At 54.4% G+C, this 16,691-nt stretch overlaps 1 protein-coding gene across 3 annotated transcripts in view; it reads right to left on the bottom strand.

Moving 5' to 3' along the window:
* The window catches only part of Dpp9 (dipeptidyl peptidase 9), a 42,661-nt gene that overhangs the window by 14,132 nt on the left and 11,838 nt on the right, over positions 1 to 16,691 (bottom strand). For all 3 annotated transcript variants that reach the window (XM_048341938.1, XM_048341937.1, XM_048341936.1), the window contains exons 4-14: positions 15,394 to 15,567; positions 15,104 to 15,272; positions 14,607 to 14,720; positions 13,796 to 13,924; positions 12,514 to 12,575; positions 11,236 to 11,336; positions 9,456 to 9,633; positions 9,162 to 9,324; positions 8,395 to 8,474; positions 6,471 to 6,626; positions 5,502 to 5,637 (exon numbers count right to left, since the gene is read on the bottom strand). In XM_048341938.1, the coding sequence (XP_048197895.1) occupies positions 5,502 to 5,637; positions 6,471 to 6,626; positions 8,395 to 8,474; positions 9,162 to 9,324; positions 9,456 to 9,633; positions 11,236 to 11,336; positions 12,514 to 12,575; positions 13,796 to 13,924; positions 14,607 to 14,720; positions 15,104 to 15,272; positions 15,394 to 15,567 (1,462 nt within the window). The remainder of the gene's footprint in view (positions 1 to 5,501; positions 5,638 to 6,470; positions 6,627 to 8,394; positions 8,475 to 9,161; positions 9,325 to 9,455; positions 9,634 to 11,235; positions 11,337 to 12,513; positions 12,576 to 13,795; positions 13,925 to 14,606; positions 14,721 to 15,103; positions 15,273 to 15,393; positions 15,568 to 16,691) is intronic.

The raw sequence follows: 16,691 nt of genomic DNA, 5'->3' as shown, positions 1-16,691 counted from the left end.
AACAGGAATAGATGGAACATTCCTCAAAACAATAAAAGCCATATACAACAGACCAACTGCTACCATCATAATAAATGGAGAGAAACTTAAATCATTCCTCCTAAACTCAGGAACAAGACAAGGATGTCCACTCTCCCCACTTCTTTTCAACATAGTGCTGGAATCCGTAGCCATAGCAATAAGGCAAGAGGAGGACATCAAAGGGATCCACATCGGCAAGGAAGAAATCAAGTTATCCCTATTCGCAGACGACATGATCTTATATCTGAAGGACCCAAAAAACTCAGTCCCCAAACTTCTACACCTAATAAACCATTTTGGCAAAGTAGCAGGCTACAAAATCAATCCACAAAAGTCAGCAGCTTTTCTGTACACCAGCAATGTACAAACAGAAAAGGAAATTATGGAAACAATTCCATGTACAGTAGCCAAAAAAAGAATAAAGTACCTAGGGATCAACTTAACCAAGGACATGACGGACCTATTTAATGAGAAGTATAAAAATCTAATAAGGGATATCAAAGAAGACACAAGGAGATGGAAAGACCTCCCATGCTCATGGGTAGGCAGAATCAATATAGTGAAAATGGCCATATTGCCCAAATTGTTATACAAATTCAATGCAATCCCTATCAAAATCCCAGTCACATTCTTCACTGAAATAGAGAAAGCAATCCATAAATTCATATGGAACAGCAAAAGACCTAGAATAGGCAAAGCAATTCCAGGCAAAAAAAGCAGTGCAGGAGGTATCACAATACCAGACTTCAAGCTCTACTACAGGGCCATCATAACAAAAACAGCCTGGTATTGGTATAAAAACAGACCAGAAGACCAATGGATTAGAATTGAAGATCCAGAAATAAAACCGCACTCTTACAGTCAGCTGATATTCGACAAAGGAGCTAAAGACATACAATGGAATAAACACAGCCTCTTCAACTACTGGTGCTGGGAGAACTGGGCAGCCATATGCAGAAAATTCAAAGTAGACCCAAGCCTATCACCATGCACCAAGATCAACTCAAAATGGATCAAGGACCTCAATATCAGACCTGAATTCTTGAAACTACTGAAGGACAGAATAGGAAAGATGCTAGAACTTATAGGCACAGGAAGGAACTTCCTGAATAGAGTCCCAGGGGCACAACAAATAGGGGAGAGACTCGACAAATGGGACTACTACAAATTAAAAAGTTTCTGCACAGCTAAGGGCATAGCCACCAAAACAGAAAGACAGCCAACCACATGGGAAAGGATCTTTACCAGCACAGCAACAGACAAAGGCCTAATATCTGTCATCTACAGAGAACTCAAAAAACTAAGCCCCTCCAAGCCCAATAAACCAATTAGGAAATGGGCAAAAGAGCTAAAGAGGGACTTCACAAGAGAAGAAATAAAAATGGTAAAGAAACATATGAGGAAATGTTCAACATCCCTGGCAATAAAGGAAATGCAAATAAAAACAACCCTGAGATACCACCTCACTCCAGTTAGAATGGCCTATACTCTGAACTCAGGCAACAACAAATGCTGGAGGAGGTGCGGGGAAAGAGGAACCCTTCTCCATTGTTGGTGGGAGTGCAAATTAGTACAACCACTTTGGAGAACAATATGGAGGTTTCTCAAAAAGCTCAATATAGACCTACCCTATGACCCAGCCATACCACTCCTAGGCATCTATCCTGAACAGCAGGTCCCAAGATATCAAAAAGACATTTGTACGCCTATGTTTATCGCGGCACAATTTACAATAGCCAAAATAAGGAAACAACCCAGATGCCCCTCCACAGATGAATGGATCCAAAAAATATGGTACCTATACACAATGGAATACTACATAGCGATTAGAAATGGTGAAATATTGGTATTCGCAGGGAAATGGTCAGAACTTGAACAAATAATGTTGAGTGAGACAAGCCTAGAACACAGAAAACAAAGGGGCATGATCTCCTTGATATGACTGTTAAGGAGTGGGGAGGGGGAGACAGTAGAGACCAGGTCTGCGAAACCAAAAACTTCTTGTCAAATGGTATATACCACAGGTGTAGGTCAGCGACCCTACATTATGTATCCAAAACCAAACAACTACCCAACATATAAAGGTCAAAAATAGACCTCTCAGTGGATCACAATAGCTCAAAAGCTATGTACGTACATTCATATAAGACTACTGTCGACATATTGTCTATTGTCGACATTACATTTAAAGCCCTAGGCGAATTTTCTTCGGCGTAGGCCACGTGGCTATTGTATATGTTCTTGGTACACTGTGTATTGTATATATGTCTACCGACCTAGGGAAGGGAAAGAAAAACAGGATGTAAGATATCACAAGTAATGTACACACTTCCCTACTATGTAACTGTACCCTTTTTGCACAATACCTTGTCAAAAAAAACTTTTCTTTAATTAATAAATAAATTACAAAAAAGAAAACAACACCTGTCACAATAGCTAAAAAAGAGAATAAAATATCTAGGAATTAACTTAAACAAATATATAAAATATCTATTTAGTGAAAACTACAAAAATCTAAAGCGGGAAATCAAAGAAGACACCAGGAAATGGAAAGACCTTGCTCATGGATAGGGAGAATCAATGTCATGAAAATAGCTATATTGCCAAAGATGATATACAAATTCAACACAATCCCTATCAAAATCCCAATGATATCCTTTACTGAAATAGAGAAAACAATCCAAAAGTTCATATGGAGCAACAAAAGACCTAGAATAGGCAAAGCAACTCTAGGCAAAAGCAGCAGCGCAGGAGGTATCACAATGCCAGATTTCAAGCTTTATTACAGAACCATAATAATAGAAACAGCCTGGTACTGGCACAAAAACAGACCTCAAGATCAGTGGAATAGGTTGGAAGACCCAGAAATAAAACCACATACTCACAGTCAGCTGATATTTGACAAAAGAGCCAAAGACATACAATGGAAAAAAACAAAGCCTCTTCAACTACTGGTGCTAGGAAAACTGGGCAGCCATATGCAGAAAACTAAAAGTGAACCCTAGCCTATCACCATGCACTAATATCAACTCAAAATGTATTAAAGATCTCAACATCGGACCTGAAATTCTGAATCTACTACAGGACAGAGTAGGAGAGACACTGCATAGGCAGAAACTTCCTGAACAAAGTTCCAGGGGCACAACAGACTGGAGAGAGACTTGACAAATGGGACTGTATTAAAATAAAAAGTCCCTTCAGGGGCTGGGAATATGACCTAGTGGTAGAGTGCTTGCCTGGCATACATGAATCACTGGGTTTGATTCTCCAGCACCACATACATAGAAAAAGCCAGAAATGGTGCTGTGGTTCAAGTAGTGGTAGAGTGCTAGCCTTGAGCAAAAAGAAGCCAGGGACAGTGCTCAGGCCCTGAGTTCAAGCCCCAGGACTGGCAAAACAAAGCAAAACAAAAAGTTCCTGTACAGCTAAGGACATAGCTACTAAACTAGGAAGACAGCCTACCAATTAGGAAAAGATTTTCACCACCAATGCAACAGAGAAAGGCCTAATATCCATCATACATAGGGAGCTCAAGCAACTAATCCCTCCCAAAACTAATAAACCAATCACTAAATGGGCAAGAGAGAAGAAGAAGAAGAAGAAGAAGAAGAAGAAGAAGAAGAAGAAGAAGAAGAAGAAGAAGAAGAAGAAGAAGAAGAAGAAGAAGAACAAGAACAAGAAGAACAAGAAGAAGAACAAGAACAAGAAGAACAAGAAGAAGAAGAAGAAGAAGAAGAAGAAGAAGAAGAAGAAGAAGAAGAAGAAGAAGAAGAAGAAGAAGAAGAGGAGGAGGAGGAGGAAGAAGGAGAAGAAGAAATAATAAAAATGGCAAAGAAACACATGAGGAAATGTTCAGCATCCCTGGCAATAAAGGAAATGCAAATAAAAACAACCCTGAGATATACCACCTTACCCCAGTCAGAATGGCCTGTACTCTGAACTCAGGCAACAACAAATGCTGGAGGGGATGTGGAAAAAGAGGAACCCTACTGCATTGCTGGTGGGAATGTAAAGTAGTACAACCAGTCTGGAGAACAGAATGGAGGTTATTCAGAAAACTAAACATAGAAATACCCTATAATCCAGCCATACCACTCCTAGGCATCTATCCTGAACAACAGGATCCAGGATACCACAAAACACCTGTGCTTCCATGTTTATTGCTGCAGTGTTCACAATAGCCAAGATATGGAAACAACCCAGATGCCCCACTACAGATGGATGGATCCAAAAAATGTGGAACCCGTACACAATGCAATTTGACACAGCGATTAGAAATGATAAAATAATGGCATTTGCAGGTAAATGGACAGGACTAGAACAAACCATGTTGAGCGATACAAGCCAAGAACAGAGACAAAAGGCACATGGACTCCCTGATACGTGGGTGTTAGAAATAAATAGCAAAGAGACATGACAACGGAACAGGACCCAAGATACCAATTCACAGTGAGATCAAAAAAGGTCAGTCTTAGGAGAAGGGCACCAAAAAGTAAAATCCAAACACTACTTCATATGTACCTAAATTAATATCCAGACTGAAAAGAACTCCAAAGATAAGGAAGCAAAGGACCTCTTCTTAATTAGTCTTGTAGTATTTAGAGGACCATATAATCTGTACCTTACATATGGTGTATACACGTGCACATCTGAGGGAAGTTAGAAGGCACAGAATGAATGGGGGTGGGCATGGGAATGCAGTAGACAGGGCCCAACAGCTGCAATGGACACTGATGAGAGCAAACTAAGCAACTCAAGGGCATGGGGGGAGGGGAGAAATGAGGGAAAAAGGAAAGAAATGTGCATACCACCTGACCTGGAAGGAAATGTTTTATGGCTAATATTCGGAGTTCATAAGCATTGCAGACTAGAACGACCATGTCCATCCTAGGGGTAAGGTTAGAAAACATGATGAAAGCAAGGGGGGCTGGGGGGAGGGCAGGCGGGAGAAAAATGAGGCAGGGGTAACAAGTATGAAGAAATGTGCTCACTGCTTACTACCTTAAGTATGCAACTGGAGCCTTCTGTACATCATCTTGACTATATATAGAGAGATAGATGTACATATATACATGTATGTGTAATATATATATATATATCTTTTTTTCCCCCTAGCTCATCACACATACTTCTTACTTTCTAGACCATTTTCTAGAATGTTCTAGAAACCATGAGCATGGTGTGTGTGTGTGTGAGGGGAGGTGGCGGCGGCTTGGTTTTCCACTTAACCAGGTGCTACCATGGCACCAGATGCTTTGCTGAGCTGTTTGCTTCCGCTCTGTTTCTGGAGATGCTGAGGGGGGCCGGGGCGACAGGGAGGTACGGTGGCCACGGGTGCAGAGTACTGGCTGGCGGGCCGCTCTCCCTCTCTGGGCCCCTGGGCAGGGGTCAGCGCTGCGGCTCCCGAGGGCAAGCGGGTGCGGGCCGGGTGCCTGGCGGGGGCCCGGGTCCCGGGGCAGGGGTCGGGGTCCCGGACTCACTGGCCGCCTCCATCATGCTGGCCCAGAAACGCGGCTGCTTGTGCAGGGGGTCGTCGTCGGGCCCGCTCAGCTTGTACACGTGCACGCAGGGTGGCGTGCTCACGCTGCTGTAGTGGCTGACGAACATGTCGAAGTTCTGCAGGGGTGGGGGGAGGGGGCTCAGCGGGCACAGGCCCCGCCCCGGATTGCCCCACCCACAAGGCCCTGCCCCAGATTGCCCCGCCCCAGATCGACCTGCCCACAGCAAGGCCCCGCCCCGGCTCGCCCCACCCACAAGGCCCCGCCCCAGCTCGCCTTGCCCACAGCAAGGCCCCGCCCTGGATCACCCCACCCACAAGGCCCCGCCCTAGCTCGCCCCACCCACAAGGCCCCGCCCCAGCTCGCCCTGCCCACAGCAAGGCCTCGCCCCAGCTCGCCCCACCCACAAGGCCCCCACCCCAGATCGCCCTGCCCACAACAAGGCCCCGCCCCAGCTTGTCCTACCCACAAGACCCTGCCCCAGATGGCTCCGCCCACAGCAAGGCCCCACCCTGAGTCACCCCACCCACCAAACACGCCCCCGCCCACAGCAAGACCAGGTGCCTCAGCACCCCTCTTCCCAGCTTGGTCCTCTAGAACTGGGCCAACTGCCTGCAGTCAGCTACAGACAGGGAAACAACCCGGCTACATCCAGAGTCATCACCCAGGCCTGCTGGTCTCTCTGGCTTAACAGCCATCAAGGGCACTGCACGGGGAGGGGCCGGTGTGGCCACCACTGTTAAGCTCAGGGGGTGTACTCCACATCCCACAGCAGCAGCATGAAGGCCCAGTAGATGGGCCTCCCATCCCTGTTCTCCCCTAGAGACAGGGCAGCCTTCTGGCATGGCCTAGGGCATGGGAGGGGTGCCTGGGGCATGGAAGGGCTGCCCGGGGCATGGGGAGAGGTACGGGGATGGGGAAGGGGGCTGTGGGTGCATGAAAGGTGCCCACCTGGCTCATGGAGCAGCTGTGGGAGAAGCCGGGTGTGGTGAGGCGCACGATCTCGCCGCCACCCGACTCGTAGCTGACCACGTAGAGGTGGTGCTCCAGCGGCGTGTCCTTTGTGCCTTGGAAGTACACCAGCTTGGTCTCCTCATTGACCCAGATCTGCAAGGGACCCCGGGGCTCCTGTGAGCGGCCCTCTCCTGGAGGGCCCTTTCCTCTCTAGTGCCTGTGTCGCCCTCCCATGTGATGTTCCATGCAGCCTCAGCCCTGGTGGCTTCTGGGACAATGAGGCAGAACCTGAGAGCCAGAACAGATGCTGGGGAGCCTGCCCAGCCCCATCCCTGTCACCTAATGTTGGGGGAGTGCCCTGGATCCGTGTGACTTGGGTGGGACCCTAGTGGGACTTAGAGCCACAGGGCACTGGGCCTGAGGTGGCTGGAGTTCTTTCTATGGGTTAAGATGAGAGTGGATCCAGAAATGCTTGCTGCCAGCAAGACTGGTGACCTGAGACGGAAGCTACAGAGCATGTGTTCCTGCGGGAGGAGGCCCCCCAGGATGAGGACCCCGCGTCCAGGGCCTGAGAGGCCAAGCCAGCAGCTGATGTGTGCAGTGGTCAGGACAGAAGGAGGTGAAAGAAGCAATGGAGGGCAGGAGGTCTACTGGGGTGGGAGGAGGAGGGGCTGGAGTGGTGCTGCTGGTTAGGGGTCTAGCCAATATCCGGGAGGCAAAATATTTCCCACAGGACAGTAGGACAGGAACCAAAGTTCCATGATGAGGATGGGGGAGGGGTGGTGGTGAGCAAAGCCATTTCCTTCTTGTCTGAGCCAGGGTCTCACTGTGCAGACCAGCTCGGCGAGGATGTTCACAAGAGCCTCACGCCTCAGCCTCCCCATGGCTGGGACAACTGGACCACCACCAAAGAATGGCAAGGATGGCTGGGTGCAGTGGCTCACCCCTGTAATCCCAGCTACCTGGGAGGCTGAGAGCTGAGCAGCACAGTAATTACAAAGCTAGCCTGGACAGAAAAGTCTGCCCATCCATCAATAACAAGCTGGACGTGGAGCTGTGGCTCCAGTGGTAAAACTAGCTCTGAGCAACAGAGCTCGAGGACAACACCTAGACCCTGAATGCAAGCCCCAGGGACAGGGACAAAAACCAAAACCAAGCCAAACCAAAAAACAACAAATCCAAAGAGGGGCTTGAGCTGGGGTTCGAGTGGTAGAGCTCCTGTCTGTCAAGCACAAGGCCTTGAGTGTGGTCAAAAGAAGGCAACCACAGAGCCAGGAGGGGCCATGGGGACAGCCCAGTGCTCCCTGGGCACCAAAGAACCCCAAAAGCCCATCCGTCCGCCACGGGCAGCTGCAGGGGAGGCCTGCATAGGCTGGAGAAGAGGCTCCCAGGACAGCGGAACCATACGGGAGTGCTGTGTGTGTCGTTACTGTCCTCAGGTGCAGGCTGTGCACAAGGCTGCTGGCTGGGGCTCCTCCCCTGACCAGTCCTGTTGGGGAGGAGGCACAGCAGGACCCCAGAGAGGACTTTAGAGGACACCCTCCTCCCCTGAGACACAGGGGTTCAGGTTCGGGTGGGCCTCACACTAGGCTGAGCGTGTGGGGGAGCTTCTGACCTGGGGAAGTGAAGGGGGGGCAGGGATGGGTGGAGGCTGAGGGAGTGAAGGCCAGGGTCTGCCTGGGCCTGGAGGGCCCCACACACAGGCACTCCCTTATCCTACAGACTGGGAAGCTGAGGCCAGGCCAGGAAGCAGGGGGACGAGCAGCCCGCTGCCACCACTGAAGTCAGCAGGGTAGGGAATGGGGATGGGCGATGCTCCTTCTGACCTGCACACCCGCCTCTCTCATCTCTGGCAGGTGGGGAACCTGCCCACCCTGGGCACTCAGGGCAGGGAGGGGGACAGTGTGGGGCCCACAGGTACCTTGGAGCCGTGCCTGGCCAGGACCTCCCACTCGCCACTGGTCAGCGCAATCTCCTCTTTGATGGGGCATTTAAATTCATCTGGAAAGGAGGGGAGCAGAGGATGAAGGCACTGCAGCTGCCATGCCAGGGTCCTGAGGCCACATTCCACCTGAGCAAGCGAGGGGACGCCAACGATGGGGTGGCCAGGGCAGGAGAACCAGGTGCTGGTATTGTCCTTTCAGAGCCCGGCAGGGGCAGCGCAGGCAGCAGGCAGCAGCTGCAGGCTTGGCCAGGACCGCACTGGGACTCAGTGAGTGTGGTCAGGATCCATTCGTGCAAAGGCTCAGCTGATTTGTTTCCCTCGCCAATACTGGGGCTCAGGGATTGTCCCTGAGCTTTTTTCCTCAAGGTTGGTGCTCTCCCACTTGAGCCACAGCTCCATTTCTACTTTTTGGTGGTTAACCGGAGCTAAGAGTTTCACAGGCCTCTGTACATCACCTTTATAATGATTAAATAATTTTAAAAAAGAGGCTTACAGACTTTTCTGCTCAAACGTTGAACCAAAGCTTTGGCTTTGAATCGCAATCCTCAGATCTCAGCCTCCTGAGTGGCTGGGATGGCAGGAGGGAGCCACCAGCGCGGGGCTTTCCACTGGGTCTCTAGCGTTGTGGCCTGTGCCCACATCACACAGGTGACAGCCAACCCCGGTGCAGAGGGCCTGGCCTGGCACACAGCCGGTGCTCAGTCGATGGGCCTCGTGCTTGAAGGGAAGGACCGCCTGCTCACCTTTCTGGGGGCTGAGCAGCTCAGTCCAGTCATAGCCATTGGGCTGGAGGACAACAGTGACCTTGTACAGGTGGCAGAAGCCAGTCTTGCACTCGTTGGCACGGAGGAAGCAGAATTCCTCCTGGCCGTCCTCCTGCGGGAAGGGGTAGAAGATGTCGTGCACCTGTGGGCGGGTGGGCGGGAGAGGCGGCATCAGGAAGGGCGGGCTCCGTGGCTCAGCCTGTGGGGCCTCACCCTCCCTGTCCCAGGCAAGGCTCGTTGGGGAGAGGCAGCCCAGGCTCCATGTGCGCCTACGTTGATCCAGACGTTGGTGACCTCCTCGTACACCACATAGGGCTGGACGTCCTTGGGGACGGCCCGGGCAAAGGCCAGCCGCTGTGCCTCGCTCTCGGGGGTTGGGATGAACAGGGCCGGGGGCAGGAGCACCAGCTGGAGCCGTTGCTGGGGTCGGTCCAGGAACATGGCCCAGGCGCTGGGGGAGAGCAAGGAAGGCAAGCCCAAGGCCTTAGTCACCGGAGGACAGAGCTGCCCTGCTCCAAGCCAGTCTCGCTTCCTTACTGACCCCATGGGCACTGGCCAGAGCCTCTTGGAACCAGGAGGCTGAGAAAGCCCTTCAGCTCTGGGCTCTGCAAACCCTGCCCCACACCTGTCTGGCTAGAGAAACTTTCTCCCTTGCCAGCTCCTTGGCAGACACCTGCCATCCTTTACCACATGGTTTGCCTTTAGTAGACTTTCTTTTCTTTTTTTTTTTTTAACTAGGTCTCATTATAAAGTCCAGGCTGACTTTATGCCTACTTCTCCTGCCCCAGCCTCCCCAATTCTTGGCCTGAAGAGTTCTGTGGGGAGGGGTCACTGGTGTTTGAACCCAGGACATCCACCTGCTAGGCAGGAACTCTAACACTAAGCCACCTACCCTTCAATGGATGTCAGGGGCTCTGCTGTTGTTCCTTTTTTGTCTTTTATACTGATCCTGGGGCTTGAACTCAAGGCCTGAGCTGTCCTTTTGCTTTTTACTCAAAGCTGATGTTCTACCACTTGAACTATGGCCCCACTTTTGGTTTTTTGGTGGTTAGTTGGAGATAAAGGTCTCATGGAGCATTTTAAAGCCAGCACAGGCAGAAAAGTTCCTGGAAGACTCTTAGCTCCAATTAACTAATCAAAATCTGGAGGTGGTGTTGTGGCTCAAGGAGTAGAGCACTATCCTTGAACAAAGGAGCTCAGGGACAGCACCTAGGTCCTGAGTTTCAAGCCCTATCTCTCACACACACCTCATGGACTTTCCTGCCTGGGCTGGCCTCAAGGCATGATCCTTAGATTTCAGCCTTCTGAGCATTACAGGTGTGAGCCACCAGTGCCTGGCTTCAGCAGGCAGTTTGTAAGCTTTGGTTTATCTGCTCATCGGCATGGAGTGACAGGGAAAGGAAGAGGGGCATCAGCCACATGCTGAGCCTGGAGCCCGCCCGCCGCAGGGTAGGGAGCACAGAAGGTGGGGCCACACTCCTGTGTGGTGAGACAGGCAGCAAAGGCCACGCCTCAGCTTTGGGGGCCATGGCAGGTTGACGGGACCACAGGCCCTCAAGCCTGCGCTGACAGCTCTGCGAGCTACGTTGTGGATTTCCCATTAGTGTGCTTGTTGTACGATCGGCGTTGGAGACAGGGACATTTGACATGTGGGGGTAGAAGGAGCACAAGATCTCCATGGACACCCCATCTCAAAACAAACCAAATCCTCCCAAACTACCAAGTTTTTAGGCTCTCGCTCTGATCATGAGAGTGGCCTGGGCAGTGGGCTGTGGTAGGGCAGGGGTGGCTGGTGACTTGGCTCTGTGGGGTCCCTGGCTGAGGACGGTGCTGGAGACAAGTCTGTGGAAAGGCTGGAGAGTGGGCCAACACCGCCCCTGCCTGACTCGGTCACCCCTGCAGGACAGAGCCCCAGGCTCCTGTGCCCTCACCGCTGAGGCTGGGAGAAGCCCGAGGAGCAAGGCAGTGGGACAGGGCCCAGCCTGGGAGCTGCCACTAGGAGAGGCCGTGGGAGTGGATGCCGCCTCGTCCTTGCCCCGCGGGCGACACTCACTACTTGCCATCGCGTGTCCACCCAGCCCTGGCGATGTACTCCACCGTGGGGAAGAGGGAGCTGAAGGGCTGCACCAGCTCCTTTTCTTGGGCTGCAACAATCTGCAGAGACAGACATGGGTCACCAGTGTGGAGATGGAGGAGGAACCCTGTGGGCTGGAACTCAGGTGCCCAGAACCCCAGAATGCCATCTGCTTTTAAAGTGCAGCAGCTACACACGTCACAGGTTATGGTGACAATGTCACCTGGGGGAGGACGTGCCTCATCCAGTGCAGGACATGCGGGACACCCACGGTCAGCCACGAGGGCATGGCCCTCCCATCTGTCTGAGCTGCCAGCCAGCAGCACCAAGCTGCAGCTGCCCTGGCCCCTCGGCTGGGCAGGAATGGGCAAGGCCCGCTGCGCACCAGGGGGGCTCTGGGAACCAAAGGCTTCAAGGGGCTGTCCGGGCGGAGCCCCCTGCCTCGGGCAGGCACATCTCCTGGCCCCTCGCATGGACACCAGCCCCCTAGCCCATCAGCTCTGTCCAGACCCAGGGCAAAGGCAGCCCGAAGCCGTCTGGGGGAGGGTGGAGTCCTGCCACAGCACCTGGGGGAGACCCACCTCCCACTGGAAGCTTCTGGCTAGCCGTGAAGGAGGTTTGGCAGATGAGGACACAATGTGTCCCCAAATGCACGCTCTCAGATCTGCTCCGGCATGTGCAAGAACATACAAGATGTGAGAACTTGGGTCTGCTCTGAGACACGTTGGGTATTTTGGAAAAGCCTGCGTGTGCGGGTCTCTAACGTCACCTCCCCGTGTCCCATTTCAGCTCCTCTCTGGGCGCCCAGGGCATGCAGGGCCTGAGGCTGTGACAAGGCCACGGCAGCCTTGGCTGAGGGTCACAGAGCTCAGGGATGATGGCACCTTTCAGCCACAGGAGGGATGCGGACCCCAAACTCCATGCCCATGGGAGGATGGAGAAGTACCCAGAACACTGCCCATCCCCACAACTACTGGGACAGCACAGTCCAAGATTCTGGGGTGAGGAAGCTGCCCTGCGAGCTCACCAACCTCTCATGAACCTCCGCACCTGAGCCCCTCGAAATCTGAGCTCTGGGGGGCTACCCGGCTCCCACCACTCCCAGCTGGGGGGGCCACGGTGGGAAGCTTGTTCATTCTAGCCAGAGGCTCAGAAACAAACAGGCTCAGAACTAGGCTCTTGGCAGAGGAAGGGAGGAGAGAGGGAGGGGCGTGTGTCCCACCCCTCTCCCTGCTTCTGCAGGGCGGCCGCCTCTACCTTGCCCTGATTGTCCGTCTGGAACTCGGCCAGCTTCAAGGCGATCTTCGGGTTCTTGCTGCCTGTGGCAGGAAAGCGAGTTGGACAGCCTGGCCAACAGGGCCCACATAGTAGGCCACGGGATGGCATGGTAGTGTGGTGGGGCATGGGGGGAGAGGGGTACACAGGTCTGTCTGCCGTGTGTTCCCTCCCTGACATGCTACCAAGTCCCCTTGGGCAGGGACTCTAACTTCAGGCCTGGACCTCTCTCCGGACAAGGACTCCATGTTTCCAAGACTGCCAAACACAGGACAGAGGCGGTGCTGGAGGCGGAGCTATGGGCAGGCAGGGAAGAGCAGACCCCACAGGCACAGAACGGGCCCAGGAGGCAGCAGCCACAGGTGGGGATGGTCAGCAGGATTTGTGAGGGGGGACTTAGTTCAGGCTTCAGTAGAGGGGGAAACACTGATGGACCTTGTCCTGGGCCTAGGCTCTAAAAGGGTGGGAAAGTCTCAGTTTCCCCATCTGCCATGTAGCCAGGGGCAGAGGTGGGTTGTCGCACAGGAGAGGGCTGGAAGCACCCCTGGGAAAGTGTGGTCAGAGCAGGCACAGTGGTGGAGCCTGCAGGCACGGCCCGGGGTTCAGAGGGGGCTTTTTATTTAGTTGTTGGAGACAGGGTCTTGCTGTGGTGGGCCTAGAACTTGCCTCTCAAGTGCTGGGATTACAGGTATGTGCCACCACGCCCAGCCCAGGAGCCATTTTAAAATATCCGTGAGAGTGGCCAGTCTGCCAGTGGTGCCTGGTCTTCCTCCTCCAGGCAGAGCTGGGTCTGCAGACAGACACTCAATGGTGAGAAGGGAAGACACCACAGAGGAGGAGGAGGCTGGAGGACCAGCACGAGGCAGCCCACAGAATGGCAGGCACTTGACAGAGTTGGTGAACCCTGAATCCTGTCTCCCAGTTTCAGATGGCTACAAGACTTCCTCTTCTTCTTCTTTTCTGAGAAAGCCTGGCTATGAGGCTCAAACTACCCTCTTGGCTCAGCCTGCTGAGTGCAGGGAGCACAGGCCTGAGCTACCACGTCCATCTCACAAGCACACAGCCATGCACTGTGGCATGGGCTGCAGGGTCTGTGACGGCAGAGCTGGGCAGGTGGAGACAGGAGCAGCCGAGACGGGAGCCTGCAGGGCTCTGAGCTCAGAAATGGTGAGGCTGGGCCGGGCCAGGGGGAGGCGAGCCCTGGGCAGACGTACCTGCCCTCGAGTGGCTGACATGTGTGCAGACGAGCCCAGGGAGGCCTCACCTGTCCTGGGGTAGCGGTAGGAGTCAGTCTTCCTCTCCTCCAGGGCCGGCGAGGGGACATGGATGACCTCCACCTCAGACTCGTCCACCTCCTCATACAGGATCCGCAGCGTCTTCAGGCCTTCAGAGCCTGCGAGGAAGGGGACACAGTGGGTAGCCATGTCTCCCACACATGCACAGGGCTGGGCCTGTGGCTCGAGACCTGCACTGCCTGCCAGACCGTCCATGGCAACCATCACCGCACATAGGTGGCCCCCATGCTACGTGTGGTGATGTTTTCTTTGTGGCTGTACTGGGGTTTGAACTCAGGGCCTCACATAGGCCAGGAAGGAGCCTCCCTCAGTCTTCAAACTGTGTCGAGCCCACAAAGTTCATATCCTAAGGGCCAGGCCTTGGAAAGGGGGCTGTTAGGTTAAGGCACACGAGGCGTAGGCGGCTCAAATACCTCCATGGATTGCTAGGGGAGAAATGAGGAATGAGTGAGCATGTGAGGCCATGAGAGGGCTCAGGAGGAAGTAGCCCCACACCTCGGAGCCCAGGGACAGCAGAACCATGGATCCATGTCACCGCTCCATGGTCTGGGATGGCAGCAGCTGAGCAAGCCCACAGGGGAGGGGCCAGGAAAGGCCATACCCCACCCCACCTCTTAGCCACTGCCATCACTAGACCCCGGGGGGTGGGGTGGGGTGCAGTGGGGGAGGCTGCAGGGGTCACTCATGCTGACCCTGGGGATGCTGCAGGTGACAGGGACAGTGCAGAGACAGACACCTCAGGGTGAGGGCAGCAGGGCCCTGGGTGGGGAGGGCACTCACCTTCCCAGGAGGCCGTGGGGCACCACCAGCACCCTGTAAAGCGATCGAACTCCTCCTGGATGACGAAGGTGGCCACGCCTGCAGACTTGGGGTCGTCCAGGACACTGGATGATCCTGGGGAGATGGCGGCATCTTAGCTCACTGGCCAGATGCTATGGACATGACCAGCTTGCTCCTGGGAGGGGGGGTTGTCCTGGGCATGGTGGGTGCTGAGCCCTGGCCCCTCCCCCTCCTTGCAGAGACCACACCCCCAGGTGCACAGCTGACCACGGCTCCATATTCAGAAGGGCCCCAGGAGCCGTGTCCACCGCCAGCCAGGGAGCGGGTGGGGGCTGGCCGGGGCTGGGAGGTGGGCAGCCCAGGGGTAGCAGCCAGCACACTGGGGAAAGCTGCACCCCAGGCAGAGATAGCCTCTGGTTTGGGGGTGCTCTGCCTGGGAAGGTAGGGACGAGGAAGGTTTGAGGGCTTTCTAGAAGCAGGCCCGTGGCCAGCCTCACCTCGGTGGCAGAAGGTGAGGCGCCGCTCCTCGCCCGTCTCGATATTGGCCACCCACAGGTCACTGTTGTTGATGAAGGAGAAGAAGGCGGGGTCGGCGGGGCAGATTTTGGGGTCCATCCGGGGCCCTGAGCACTGGGTCTTGATCTCCAGTGGCTTCATGGGTGTCACCTGGGGACAGAGCCCAGGTCAGGGGGAGCCACACCCCCTGCACCCACCTGTGCGTGCCCCACAGCCCCTGGACAGGCCCCAGGCCCGCGCCTCCCTCCCGACTCGGGGCCCCAGACCGCACCATGAAGCCGTTCTTGCCCCCGTCACGGCAGTGGAAGAGGCTGTTGCTGGCCTGGAAGAGGAAGAGGCCGCTGGCGCTGTGGAAGTCGTAGGAGGTGATGCCGAACACACCCAGGCGCTTCCGCTCCCGGAGCAGCTCCTCCTCCCTGGAGTATACCCCATGGTGTGGCGTGGCCTGGGGACACAGGGACAGGTGGCCGGCTCCAGCAGCGTGCAGACCCCCAGCCTGAGAGAGCTTCCTGTGAGTCGAACCTGTGGCCAGAGGGGCTGCCCGGCGCCCACACAGGGCTCTGCCCCATTCTTTCTTTTCTTTTTTTTTTGGCCAGTCCTGGGGCATGGACTCAGGGCCTGAGCACTGTCCCTGGCTTCTTTTTGCTCAAGGCTAGCACTCTACCACTTGAGCCATAGTGCCACTTCTGGCTTTTTCTATATATGTGGTGCTGAGGAATCGAGTCCAGGGCTTCATATATACGAGGCAAGCACTCTACCACTAGGCCATATTCCCAGCCTTCTGCCCCATTCTTCTCTGCCAGCTCTGGGGATTGAAGTGGGGGCCTCAGGCTGGCCTAGCAAGCGCTGTGCCACCTCAGCACTCATAAGCTCTGTGTGCCGACCACGCCAACCCTCCGGCCTCACTCACAGCTCCACCCCACCCACCCACAACCATGACAGAGAGGGCACAAGTTCAAGACTCCCAATGGCTTCGTGCTACCAAGCACACCTGGAATACACAGAATACATAGACAGATATGGATCATCTACCTACCTGCCTACCTATCTATCTTTGTCAGTACTGAAGCTTGGCCTCACACTTGGGAATTGCCGGACTCCGCTCTACTCCTCCCCATCCACGTGGGGACAGGTCCTGGGCTTATCTATCTCTTCCGTGTGTGGGATCCATACTCACTCTCTCACGTCCCCCTGGCCGATAGGGTTTAGATGCGGGAGCGGGGTCCTGGGTGCCTCGGTTCGCGTGTGGTCGCGAGAACCCCTTGCCCGCCAGCCCAAGGAAGACACGGGCGCATGGGGTCTCGGAGACCGTCTCTGGGATGATTCTGATTTTATTCAAATGAGGAGGCATAGATATACCCCAAAAGGCGGGCACAAGAGAGGGAGAACAGGTTGGCCACGAGGGGTGTCCATCAAGTGATGTCAGGGGACTTCCCTTGTGGGCGGAGGCCCAGCCCCCACCAAGGATTGGGTTTCTGGGATTCCCCCTGCCATTGCACACGTGCTCGCCCCAGGGGCTGGGGGCTTCTCTTCCTGTTAAAGGCGGAAGGGGAGGGGACAGGCCAAGCC

The sequence above is a fragment of the Perognathus longimembris genome, chromosome 3 (genome assembly GCF_023159225.1).
Source record: "Perognathus longimembris pacificus isolate PPM17 chromosome 3, ASM2315922v1, whole genome shotgun sequence".
Classification (NCBI taxonomy): domain Eukaryota; kingdom Metazoa; phylum Chordata; class Mammalia; order Rodentia; family Heteromyidae; genus Perognathus; species Perognathus longimembris.
Note: the sequence above shows the minus strand (reverse complement) of the source record. Positions and strands in the feature narration are given on the sequence as shown.